We start from the raw sequence: 13398 nt of genomic DNA, 5'->3' as shown, positions 1-13398 counted from the left end.
CACATTATTCCTATCCAGATGTTCATAAATCCTATCCCTTACAATTCTCTCTAAGACTTTGCCCACAACAGAAGTAAGACTCACCGGCCTATAGTTACTAGGGCTATCCCTACTCCCCTTCTTGAACAAGGGAACCACATTTGCTATCCTCCAGTCTACTGGCATTACTCCTGTAGACAACGAGGACATAAAAATCAAGGCCAATGGCTCTGCAATCTCCTCCCTTGCTTCCCAGAGAATCCTAGGATAAATGCCATCAGGCCCAGGGGACTTATCTATTTTCACCCTTTCAAGAATTTCCAACACCTCTTCCCTACATACCTCAAAGCCGTCCATTCTAATTAATTGTGACTCAATATTCACATCGGCAACAATGTCCTGTTCCTGAGTGAATACTGACGAAAAGTATTCATTCAGTGTCTCCCCAATCTCTTTAGCCTCCACACGCAACTTCCCACTACTATCCTTGACTGGACCTATTCCTACCCTAGTCATTCTTTTAATCCTGACATACCTATAGAAAGCCTTAGGGTTTTCCCTAATCCTACCAACTAAGGACTTTTCATGTCCCCTCCTTGCTGCTCTTAGCTCTCTCTTCAGATCCTTCCTGGCTACCTTATAACTCTCAATCGCCCCAATTGAACCTTCACGTCTCATCTTTACATAGGCCGCCCTCTTCCATTTAACAAGGGATTCCAATTCCTTACTAAACCACGGCTCCCTCACACGACCCTTTCCTCCCTGCCTGACAGGTACATACTTATCAAGGACACTCAATAATTGCTCCTTGAACAAGCTCCACATATCAATTGTGCCCATACCTTGAAGCCTACTTTTCCAAGCCACGCATCCTAGGTCGTGCCTCACCGCATCATAATTTCCCTGCCCCCAGCTATAATTCTTGCCCTGCAGTGCACACTTATCCTTCTCCATCACTAGAGTAAAAGTCACTGAATTGTGGTCACTGTCCCCAAAGTGCTCACCTACCTCCAATTCTAACACCTGGCCTGGTTCGTTACCCAGAACCAAATCCAGTGTGGCCTCACCTGCACACATTGGACAAACACCGACCCATCTAACGAACTCGAGCTATAGCTTTCCCAGTCAATAGATGTTAGTCTTACTGGTCTATAATTCCCAGGCTTTTCTTTGCAGCCCTTCTCGAATAATGACACAACATTTGCTACCCACTAGTCTTCCAAGACCTCACCCCTGACTAATGATGATGCAAAAATATCAGCGCGGGCCCCTGCAATTTCTTCTCCAGCCTCTCGCAGTGTTTTTGGATATATCTGGTCAGGACCAGGAGATTTATCCACCTTCATACATTCTAATACATCCAATACCTCCTCTACTGTGTAACAGACTGACCCAAAGGTATCAGTATAAACCTTCCCAAATTCCCAAGTCTTCACGTCTTTCTCCATTTATAACACAGAGGAGAAATATTTATTGATAACCTCCCCCATCTCCTACAGTTCTGCACATACATGTCCACTTTGGTCCTCGAGGGGTCCTACTCTCTCTTTAGTTATTCTTTTTCCTTTAATATACTTAAAGAACTTCTTTGGATTCACCCTAATCCTCTCAGCCAAGGCTAACTAGATACTTACAATATCTTTCTGGGACTCTGGGAGACTCGTTATATACTCTTACCGGGGCGGCACGGTGGCACAGTGGTTAGCACTGCTGCCTCACAGCGCCAGAGACCCGGGTTCAACTCCCGCCTCAGGCGACTCTCTGTGTGGAGTTTGCACATTCTCCCCGTGGCTGCGTGGGTTTCCTCCGGGTGCTCCGGTTTCCTCCCACAATCCAAAAATGTGCAGGTTAGGTGAATTGGCCATGCTAAATTGCCCGTAGTGTTAGGTGAAGGGGTAAACGTAGGAGTATGGGTCTGGGTGGTATACGCTTCGGCGGGTCGGTGTGGACTTGTTGGGCCGAAGGGTCTGTTTCCACACTGTAAGTAATCTAATCTAATCTAATCTAATCTCATGACACTCTCAGAGTGCTATCATTGTCTCCATGGATCAAACCTTTGCAGCTTCCACTCAATAAAACAATACAACTCTTCCTTTGTTTCCTAACAACCATTCTACTTAACTGTCAGGCAGACTGCAGAAAATATTACATGATCCCCTTAATATATCCTCAATTTCAAACTAAGGTTCCAAAATATAATTATGTTTTAAACCTCATAATGGTATCAAAAGTGTACATGAAAATCAATTAAGAACAATATTAGGGCTGTAAAGTTGTGATTATTACTCTCCTGGCAGCACTCCCTATGTTTACATAGGAAAATTAGCCATCTTAAGGAGGTGCAGGAGAACACCAGATAAATGAAAGAATATCCATTGAGAGTTGTAGTGATTGTAACAATGTCGGGAGAAAATGAGGACTGCAGATGCTGGAGATCAGAGCTGAAAATATGTTGCTGGAAAAGCGCAGCAGGTCAGGCAGCATCCAAGGAGCAAGAGAAACGTTGATTCTCCTGCTCCTTGGATGCTGCCTGACCTGCTGTGCTTTTCCAGCAACACATTTTCAGCTTGCAACAATGTCAGCCAGGTGAACTTCATAGGATTAGAGTTCCCTAATTGGGGAGGGGGGGAATTGAGGAAGCTGTCCTAGAGGTGGTCGGAAAGTGTGTAGGGGTGGACCAAAAACTGGAAGGGGCATAGGGCGGACCGAGAGCCTGAAGGTGTATAGGGACGGGCTGCCTTAGAATGGCCGGAAGGTGGGAGGGACGGGGGGCATTTGCTGGGTTTCTGGGGTCTGTATTGTATGCACTGTTTTTTTATGTAATTGGACTGTCTTGTATGTACAAATGTCATTGTTACTGTTTTGTAATGTTTGAAACTGGAATTTGAGGTTTGTTCTCATTTCCCTGAAAACAGTTTGAACGGTAGGTGTTAGGGCCTGGCTTTGCTGCTCCTCTCCCTTGTAAAATTGCTGTTTCTCTGTATACAGCTGTTAATGTTAATTGTTTTGTAAACTATGAATTGTTTAATAAAATTAAAGAAATAAACAGGAGTGTCTGAAGTTCTATTCCATATGAGAGCTGGCACTGAGGAGGCCGAACCAGTGTCAAGTACTGAGCATGTGTAGATAAATGGGGACTTGGTGATGGGATATCGTCCTCTGTGGAGCTATTTCAAGAATGAGCAGCTACAGTAGACGATGGGGGAATAAAGAAAACTACAGGCAATAGCACTTGATGTGAAGTTAAATAAATAAATGTATTTCTTACCATCATGTCTCATAAGCAGGTCACTCTCACAATGTAGAATTTGGTTATGGAAATTAGCATTTTGTGTCTTGGTTGCTTCTGGCTGTGTTGGGTCATTTACATCGTCCTGAACATTCACATTGACCTTGCTGATAGTCTGGCCCTGATCCTCAGGAACCAATTCTAGATTGTCTTTCAAAACACACTGCTGCTCTCCCAAATTTCTTTCATAACTCCTTTTGTTTCTCTCCACAGTAATTGAGCTGTTTGAATCTAAAAATAAAGAATTTGATGAGACTCTTAACAAGAGACTTCTTAAAATTAATTCCCAGGATCGATATCCCATTTTTAGGTGTGCCTGGTTTTACTCCTGGTATTACTATATGCCCTCTTGGTCTTGTAGTGCCAGAGTTAATCCCAGCCCCACCCCTCATCTCCCCTCCCCAGCTTAATGGTAATGGTAGAATGGGGAGATATTACATCATGTCTTTACAGAAGGTGATTGATTCTTTTGCTGCCCAATATCATGTCTTTGACGCCCAGTTCTGAGTTGCTATATCTGATTTAAAACTATTCAATTTAGCACAATGGTAGTGCATTTCACACTAAAGGAGGATATGCTGAAAATGTGTTGCTGGAAAAGCGCAGGTCAGGCAGCATCCAAGGAGCAGGAGGAGAATCGACGTTTCGAGCACGAGCCCTTCTTCAGGAACACATGCTCATGCCCGAAAAACGTTGATTCTCCTGCTTCTTGGATGCTGCCTGACCTGCTGCGCTTTTCCAGCAACACATTTTCAGCTCTGATCTCCAGCATCTGCAGTCCTCACTTTCTCCTAAAGGAGGATATGCTCAAACGAAGATGGATACTTTGCCTCTTCAATTACTATGTAGTGGTCACTCCAACCAGTAATGTTATGGACAGATATATCTATAACACATTAACAGGTGAGGTCAAGTAGGCTTTTCCATTTTGTTAGATCATTCATCACCAGGACAAATCTAATCCTTTAAGATTTTAAAACAAAAACAGACATATTTGGAAAAGCTCTGGCAGCATCTGTGGAGTGAAATCAAAGTTAACGTTTCAAGTCGAGTGACCCTTCCTCAGACACTAACCATTTGGTCAGTGATGGTGCTACTGAGTTAATGAGGTGATAGATATTGAAGTCCCCACCCAAAGAACATTTTATGTCCTTTCAGGTGCTTCTTTCAAGTAGCATTCAACATGGGGGCATAATGCTTTATCAGTTGGGGTGCTAGTAGGTGATCCTCTCCAAGCTGCCCATGGTAGTATGGTAGTAGGTGATCATCTCCAAGCTGCCCATGTACCTGTTGGCATGAGAATTCATAATGTGTGCAGTCAATAATAAGTACTACAAGGGTAACTCCAAAATGACTATATATTGCTAGTGGGTCTGTCAACATACCAGAGGGGATTGTAGTATCTGGCACATAGTCATATTCATGGATTCATATCTGGCAATGTGAGGTTGTTGCTTGATCAGCCTGTGGGGCAGCTCTTCCAATTTTGATAAAAGTCCCCAGATGTTGGTAAAGGGGACTTTGCAGTGCTGACAGGGTTTGCCATTGTCATTTGCAGTGTCTAGGTCCATCCAAGTTCATTCCTTTTAGACATTTTTCTGGCGTTTTTTGATACAACTGATTGGTTTAGTGGGCTCTTTCAAGGGGTATTTAACAGTCAACCACATGATGCATCAAAAATGCCAGCTGTAAATTCCTTGATTCAGACTCTTCGTGATCCAGTGCTGAATAAATGGATCAAAAACTCAATCTTTTCCAACTGAACACTTGTCTTCAGCATTTTATCATTGAAGCTGCCAACCGCAACTCAATTGCTGAACTGGTGAACCATCGTTTGTTAATTACTTTTTTTTAATGATAGGAAGTCTTTAAAATAAGATGTCTAATTTGGATAATCTTTCAATGGTCCTTGTGATGCTGAGTAAACAGATTGGTGTAATATGATCCATGCTCATGGTCCTAATTATACTTGGTTTATTCTTAATCTCTCTAAATTACATATTTAGATTAATACTAAACAGTGACACTGAATTGTTTGCACAATTGGAGTTACTTTGGGTCTATGCATAAAAAGGGGAGAAGGAAAAAACAGTTAATATCAGTTCTGTCACATTATTTCTTTCACCTACAACATTTTACAAATCGTCTATTAAATTTGCTACCATAAATTTTAATTTTGGACAGATTATCCAATTGGTTACCAGCTGTATCTAGGCTTTTTCTCTAAATCACCATCTGTTAACCCCCTTCTGAAATTTATATGTGAACATAGGTGTGGACAGGCTGAGACTCAACTTCTTCTAATTAAATATCTTGGCACATATATTCTGCAGTTTGCTTGCCAATTCTTAGGGTTGGTCTATACTCCAGAAAGAGGAGGCAGGACAAATAAAAACCTTATATTTTAATATAAAATTGTACCATTTCCTGTATATTTAAATTTACACATCTACATATAGTCATATACAATGCTTTTGCACCACTTCTCATTTTGTGACTGAAAAGTAATGTATGAGTCTTGAATCTATATTCATAGTATTAAATCCAGCTTCCTTTACATTAATATAAAAAACTGCACCTGTAATTTTGCTATAGGACAAGCTAGCTTGATTTAGAAGATAAATACTTTGCCACATTGAAAACAAAAGACATGGGATGCAGATTAAATCATATGTTTTAATTCTGCAGGTGATGAATATTCATTGAAACATCATTAAGCAATGGGTCAACATCTTTAAAAAAATGGGAAAAATGACTATTCCCATTTGCCTTCTAGATATTTTTGGGTAGTAGAAATCTCGAGGCCACAATTATGGAGGTAGCACTATAATGTGTAATCTCCAAATCATTCAAAAGACTTATGTTCTGCTATCTAGTAAAAATTTATGAGTAAGGTGAATCCTCTTATGAACAAGGTCACAACATCTTTAACTTTGATAATCCTAATGCATTTCTTTCTACCTGGTTCTAAATCCTAGCCTTTAGCTGTCATTTAATTCTGACACTTGTTACAGATTTAACTTCTGACTCGTGGAATCATGGATGCAGAGTACTTTGAAAATTAACTTTTTTATTGTTAATTTTCACTAACAATATGAATAAAAGAAAAAGGAATCAAATCATTCAGATACTCAGAATTACAGGCTATGCAATAATGCTGGAGGTGTGACACTTTCAAGAGTTTTAAATCTTATTCTTCATTCAGACTATGAAAACAATATGATTTGTTGCTGAAATGATTGTGATTAAAACACCCCTAAACAGGAGGAACGGACTGCAAACATGAAGTTTTTATTCAGTGGACTTAAAGTGAATATTATAGAAAACCATATTTTTTCCTGATTATCCAAGGACATAGAAACATTGCAGTTGTGGATCTTTGTTTTAAAAATTGTTTCATTCCAACAATACTTGTAGGGATTTTCATTTCATTTTACCACTGTGCTTCCATGAAGGAGTCTCTACATGTCCAAGCAAAACATATCTTTTGAAACACTAAAATATTTGAGGTATGAAAACAATATATAAATGCACTGTTTTTTGTATATTCATTTCTGCATTATTTCCTTCAGATACCATTCTGAAAATAATTCTGTCTAGTAATTTGATCAACAGCATGAACAAATATATTTCACTTTACTGAAAACAAAAACCTGCTGGAAATCCCAGCAGTTTAGGCAGTCTCCTCGGAGAGAGAGCAAGCTAACATTTCAAGTTTACATGACTTGAAACAGTAACTTGCTCTCTCTCCATGGACGATGCCTGACCAGCATTTTTGTTTTCAGTAAATTCAAGCATCTGCAGTAATTTGATCCTATATTTCACTTTACTTCAGCTTTCACCAAATTTCCTATTTTGTTGGTCATTAACAACCTGCTTCATAAAATTGAAAACTCCAATTACTTCATCGACACATTTAAAATGGTGTCTAATCATCACCTTAAAACATTCCAAAGTTTTACAACCAATTCAAAATACAGTCATAGATGTTAAACAAGCAACTGTAGCAAAAACTGTTGATTTCAACTAGGACCCACAACAACAGTTGAACAAGTGAGCCGAGAACCAATTTTGGGTGATATGGATTGAAGGAGTGATACTGGCCAAGATATCAACTCTTTGAATAGTGTCTTTTGAAAGCACACATAACACCTTTATTTGTTGTTTTATCAAAAAGATAGCACTTTGAATAATGCAACATTTCCATAGTAGTGCAATGAAACAAGTTCTTAGAATTACTTAATTCAGTACAATTATAACTCCCATCACATATCACAAACATACATAGCTCAGCACTTCAATGCATTAGGAAACAGCTCCCCTGAATGTTATGGGTGAATAGCCATTTACTATGGGACTGGATAAAACAGAATAGGAAGATTCTGTTACATCCCAAAGCTTTATTGGCAGCCATAGGTAAAATGGCAAAGTTGACCCATAAACTGTTAAGTCAGAGAGAAGAAACTAGCTGAGGTGTTGCTCCCAAAAGATTATTGCCCAAGAATCCTTGAAGGCACATGTAGATAAGATGGCTAAGGGGGCACATGGGATACTTATTCATCAAGGCACTGAATACAAGAACAATGAGGTTATGATGGAGCTGAATATAATGTTAGTTAGGCCATTGCTGCAGTACTGTCTGCTGTTCTGGTCTCCTCAACATAGGTAGGATGTGATTGCACTAGAGGGTCCACAAGAGATTCACTCAGATATTACCTGGGTGATTCAGCTATGCAGAGAAACTAGATTGGCTGGATTATTTGCCCTACAGCAGAGAAGGACAAGAGGCACTCTGATTGAGGTATACAAAGTTCTGAAGGGAATAAGCAGGGGAGACTGGGATATTTGTTCCCTTTGTATAGAGGTGGGGGTCAATAATTAGCAATAAGAAGCAGGAGGCTTAGAGGGATTTGAAGATTTATTTTCACCGCAGGGTTGTGGGTATCTAGAACTCTGCCTAAGAGGCAAGAATCCTCAAGGCAGTTAAGAAGTATGTGCATGAACACTTGAAATAGCATACAAGGCCAAGTGACAGAAAATGGAATTTGGATAAATAGATCTTTGGCGGCTATGACAGACCCGATAGGCCGAAGAGCCTCTTTCCCCGTATTGTTAAAAACTCTAACTCGTAATTTTTACTAGGTTCCCTGCTAAAATCGATGTTCAACGGTTAGGAAACCAATTGTATGATTATGTTAGACCGCAGGAGACCAAACACACAGCTTATTGATTACTATTAACAGGTAGCATATTGTGTTCATTATGACTAAATCACTTCGTCAGGTTGATTGTAACTAATTGTTTAAGGAACTGATGAACTTTTTAGGTGCAACCTCAGATCTAAGTTATGTAGTATTTTTGACATTACTATAGGAACTTGCCTTTAGGACTGGAATCTGCGATTCTCTGGTCTACGTGTGACCGGGATTGGCACACGATCTCCCCGGTCTCCTGGTCTGCTGTCCCGCACCCTGATACCAAACTCGGGAGGTCTTCCGGGGGCCGGTTGTGGTCGCCAAGATCCAAGCTGTCAGCGTCAGTGAGCGTGTTGCGGCTGGGTGGCTGTGGCCGGGGATCTCCAGGTGCCGAAGCGGCTGATGTTGTCTTCACGCTTGAGGCACAGCCCATGGCGAGTGACCCTTTCCACCCTGCCCGGGGCTTACGACTAAACGATCGAACGTTTTTGTTTCCTCGACTCGGGGCCTTTTAGTTGAGGCATCAATGAGCTGCCAATTGTCCCAACTGCACATCTCCGCCAAAGAGAGAGGAAGCTTCAGTTTACATGGCAGAGGCTTGGCGTTGCTAAGCTACACCCATTGGCAATGGTGGAGCATTGTATTCCAGCCAAGAACCATTTAAAGGGACAGTGCTTATTAGTAATAGCTTGTATCACTGGCTTTTGCATATACACACACACACAAAATCCATGAAGTAATATATTGCAACGAAATAATTTTATAGAACAATGGTTAATTTAAATTTATTCTGAAAACTGATTTTAAAACTCTAAATATAAACAATTGCACAAAAAAAGGAAAGAAAATCAAGCGACCCACATAACGCAAATCCTTTTATATCGGACAGTAACATTGCAATACCAATACATTTAAACAGGTGCCTCAACTTTTCTTCAATCTGCTGAGGAAAGCCATCAGTCTACAGGAATCACTCGTTCATGGCCCGGCAAGTCTCATGTTTATAAACATCGTCTCATTCTAGGTAAACTACTCAGGTTAGATCAAGGAAGGAAAGTTGTTGGTGATTTGTTGGAAAAGCAGAATGTCAGGTTTAGTCATTTGTCACCGACTGTTCACTCAGCGCAGGAACAGCGGCAGATTCCCAGAAAACTGCCGTCACCGCACCGACACCTGGTGGAAAGGACATGATGGTCCCAAATACTTTCATAATTGTGGAGAGAAGCGTGTAAGGAAAGTGAGTGAGGGGGCACTGTACCAGGTGGGTAGGCGGTAGGTTGGTTTTTGGGGGGTTGTCAGGTCAGAGGGGAATAGGGTCGGACGGGGAAGGTAATCAGCTCAGGAGGGTCGGGTCGGACTGGGAGGGTAAATCTGCTCGGGGAGGGGGGGGGGTGTAGGAGGGGAGGGTCAGACTGGGAGAGTAATCAAGTCAGGTCGCTTTGAAGAATGTCAGGGACAGAAACTGGACAGTTTTGTAGTTACATAAGAATTACAACAGGTTTTCAAATTACTCTGATTTTCTAGACGATCCAAAGTCAAAAAGTGTGTTGCTGGAAAAGCACAGCCGGTCAGGCAGCATCCGAGGAGCAGGAAAATCGACCATTTTCCTGATGAAGGGCTTTTGCCCGAAACGTTGACTCTCCTGCTCCTCGGATGCTGTCTGACCGGCTTTCCACCACCACACTTTTTGACTCTGACTCTCCAGTCCTTACTCCAGTCCTAGGGTAACTATCCGGGTAGCTCCTTAACTTTGTAAAAGTTCCAGGAGTTGGAAACTTCAGCTGAGTCCTGGCTTTTACAGTCGGAGCTCACTAGCCTCCCAATTCAACCCTAGCCCCCTGTACCCACTGACCGCCCGCAAACCAACTTGGCACTGTGCCCACTTTCCCTACACTCTTCACAATTTATTAAAGTGTATTTGGGTCCATTAAACTCTTTTTCAACAGATCTCGGCCTCTAGCACGGATTCTGCGTTGAGTGAATTGCGAGCCTGGAACTTATTCAAACATTTGAAAATGCCGGATAGTTATCCATCCGAAGTTTAAATTTCCCACCTATTTTCCCACAAGGTTGGCTGTGTTAGAATTTATGTCTGGTTCCGACCACAACTTCTTTCTACGCTTCAGCAAGGACAATCTTCCAATCATAATTCACATCTTTAAATCAACGCGCATAAAGCTTTCATGCTGTGAACTTTTGACGTTTGATTAAGAATACAATCGGCAAATTGCTGCAACATAAGCCCTGAAATACGAACAAGGTCGAAAATACCCAACAGATCAGATAGTAGCTGTGAAAGAGAAAGGTAGCGGAGGACGATAAGGCATGGGAGCAGAAATTAGGCCATTTAGTCTCCGCCGCCATTCTAAGTTTCTCAACCCCACTCTCGCAGTAACCCTTGATCCTCAAAACCCTATCTATCTCAGTCTGAAATATACTCAATGACCTGGCCTCCACAGCCTTTGTACAATTGTAGCAGAACGTCCCTGCTCTTAAATTCAGTCCCTTTAGCAATGAAGGCAAATATTCCGTTTGACCTCCTGTTTATCACTTGCATCTACAAATCAATTTTTACCCTCTACACAACAGCATGCTGCAATCTTTCACCATTTAAACAGTACTCTGACCTACTATATTTACTTCAAACATTTACCAACATTGTACTCCATCTGCCAGACCCTTGTCCACTTACTTAACCTATCTAAATCTCCCTGCAGACCCTCCACATCCTCTGCACAGTTTATCTTTCCACTCAATTTAGTTTCATCAGCAAACTTGGATGCATTACACTCTGTCTCCTCTTCCAAATTTCTTATATAAATCATGAACAATTGTGAATGACCCCTCTCGGCACCCCACTCACCACTGATCTCTAACCAGAGAAACATCTGTTATTTCCAACTCTGCTTTCTATTGGTTAACCAGTCCTCTACCCATGCTAGTACATTCCCTGCAACTCTATGCATATCTAATGAATGAATCTTTTATGTAGACCCTTATTGAATGCCTTCCGGAAATCCACTGCGCTTATTACATCCTCAAAGAACTCCAGTAAGATTGTCAAACACAACCTTCCCTTCCTGAATCCATGCTAAGTCTGCTGATGGAACCCTTTCCATCCAGATGTCTCACTATTTCTTCATTAATGATAGCCTCCAGCATTTTCCCAACTGCAGATGTTAAGCTAACTGATCTATAGTTACCTGCCTTTTACCTACACCCTTTTTTAAACAGCAGTATGACATTTGCTGTCTTCCAGTCTGCTGGGACCTGCTCGGAGTCCAATGAATTTTGGTAAATTACCACTAACGCATCTACTATAACTTCCACAATTTCTTTCAGCACTCTGGGATGCATTCCATCAGGACCAGGGGACTTTTTTTTTCTTTTACACAGTGAAAGACACAAAGTGCACGAATCTTAATTCAAATTCCACCACCAGGAAGATAGGAAAACACCCAGGTGGCCAGTGACAAACACTGTCCTTCACATCAAAGGGCAGTGCTGTGTGATCAAAACAGTGAAGGGGAGGGTAGGGACTAAATCAAAATAGAGTTGGAGGGAGAAATGATGCACTCCACTCCCTGCGGCGCTCACCTCTCCCTGAACAACTCCAGGGTGTTGGTCGACACTGCGTGCTCCTTCTCCAAGGACACCCGGGCTCTAACGTAACCGCAGAAGAGGAGCAGGCAGGGACCAGGGGACTTACCTACCCTCAGACCCTCAAGTTGCTCAACACTACCCCTTTAGTGATAACAACTGAATGAATGTCCTCACCTCCTATCATACCCTTAATATCATGCTTTGGCATGGTAGACACATCTTCCACTGTGAAGACTGACACAAAATAGTTATTCAAGACCTTGGCTGTTTCAGCCTAACCCAGTACTAATTCCCCTTTCTCATCCTGCGAAGGAACTATGTCCACTTTAGCCGCCCTTTTTTGTTTTATATATTTATAAAAATGTTTCCTATCTGTTTTTATATTCTGTGTTAGGTTGCATTCATAATCTATCTTTTCTTTCTTCATTGATTGCTTTGAGGTTCTTTGTTGCTTTTTAAACTTTTCCCAATCTTCCTGTTTCCCACTACTCTTGGCTACTTTATAAGCCTGAACTTTTAATTGATGCCTTCCTTTATATTCTTGGTTATCCAAGGCTGGCTCTTCCTATCCTTGCTATCCTCGTTTTTGACAGGAATATACTTTCCTTGAGCACTGTGAAAAATCTCTTTGAAAGTCCTCCACTATTCCACCATAAAATTTATGCTCCCAGTCTAATTTAGCCAACTCCTTCCTCATCCCATTATGGTCTCCCTTGTTTAAGCATAACACCCTGGTTTTAGATGATACTATTTCACCCTCCATTTGCATCCAAAATTCAAATCATACTGTAATTGCTCTTTCCAAAAGGATCCTTAACTACAAAATCACTCATTTTACCTGTGGCATTACACAGGACCAGATTGAAGATTGCACCCTCCCTTGTAGGTTTGGTAACATTCTGTTCAAGAAAGTTATCACAGAAGAGTTCTATGAACTCCTCTCCAAGACTGCCTCTACCAATTGATTTGGCCGATGTGCATGTTAAAGTTCCGCATGATTACTGCCACCAGATATTTCTTGATTGATCACCTGTGCCATTGTAGCATTATTATTGGGTGGCCTATAGACTACCCCACCAGTGACTCCTTCCCCTTATTATTTCTGATCTCCACCCAAATGGATTCAATATTTTGCTTCTTAGATCCTACATAATCACTCTCTATCGCCCTAATTTCATCCTTAATTAAGAGCATGACCTCACCTCCCTTACCTTCATGCCTATCGTTCCTAAATTACCTGATATCCTTGGATATTTAATTCCCTGTCATCATTGCCCTGCAAGCATGTTTCTGTAATGGCAACTAAATCATACCCCTTTGTACTGATTTTGA

The 13398-nt window shown here is 41.3% G+C and overlaps 1 protein-coding gene across 3 annotated transcripts in view; it reads right to left on the bottom strand.

Moving 5' to 3' along the window:
• The window catches only part of LOC122565256 (uncharacterized), a 29775-nt gene extending 20758 nt beyond the window's left edge, over positions 1-9017 (bottom strand). For all 3 annotated transcript variants that reach the window (XM_043721031.2, XM_087976097.1, XM_087976098.1), the window contains exons 1-2: positions 8650-9017; positions 3248-3499 (exon numbers count right to left, since the gene is read on the bottom strand). In XM_043721031.2, the coding sequence (XP_043576966.1) occupies positions 3248-3499; positions 8650-8896 (499 nt within the window). In that variant the 5' untranslated portion in view covers positions 8897-9017. The remainder of the gene's footprint in view (positions 1-3247; positions 3500-8649) is intronic.
• Positions 9018-13398: the final 4381 nt, after the last annotated feature.

The sequence above is a fragment of the Chiloscyllium plagiosum genome, unplaced genomic scaffold (genome assembly GCF_037043375.1).
Source record: "Chiloscyllium plagiosum isolate Xiang-an unplaced genomic scaffold, Cpla_swu_hap1 HiC_scaffold_28, whole genome shotgun sequence".
NCBI classification, from domain to species: domain Eukaryota; kingdom Metazoa; phylum Chordata; class Chondrichthyes; order Orectolobiformes; family Hemiscylliidae; genus Chiloscyllium; species Chiloscyllium plagiosum.
Note: the sequence above shows the minus strand (reverse complement) of the source record. Positions and strands in the feature narration are given on the sequence as shown.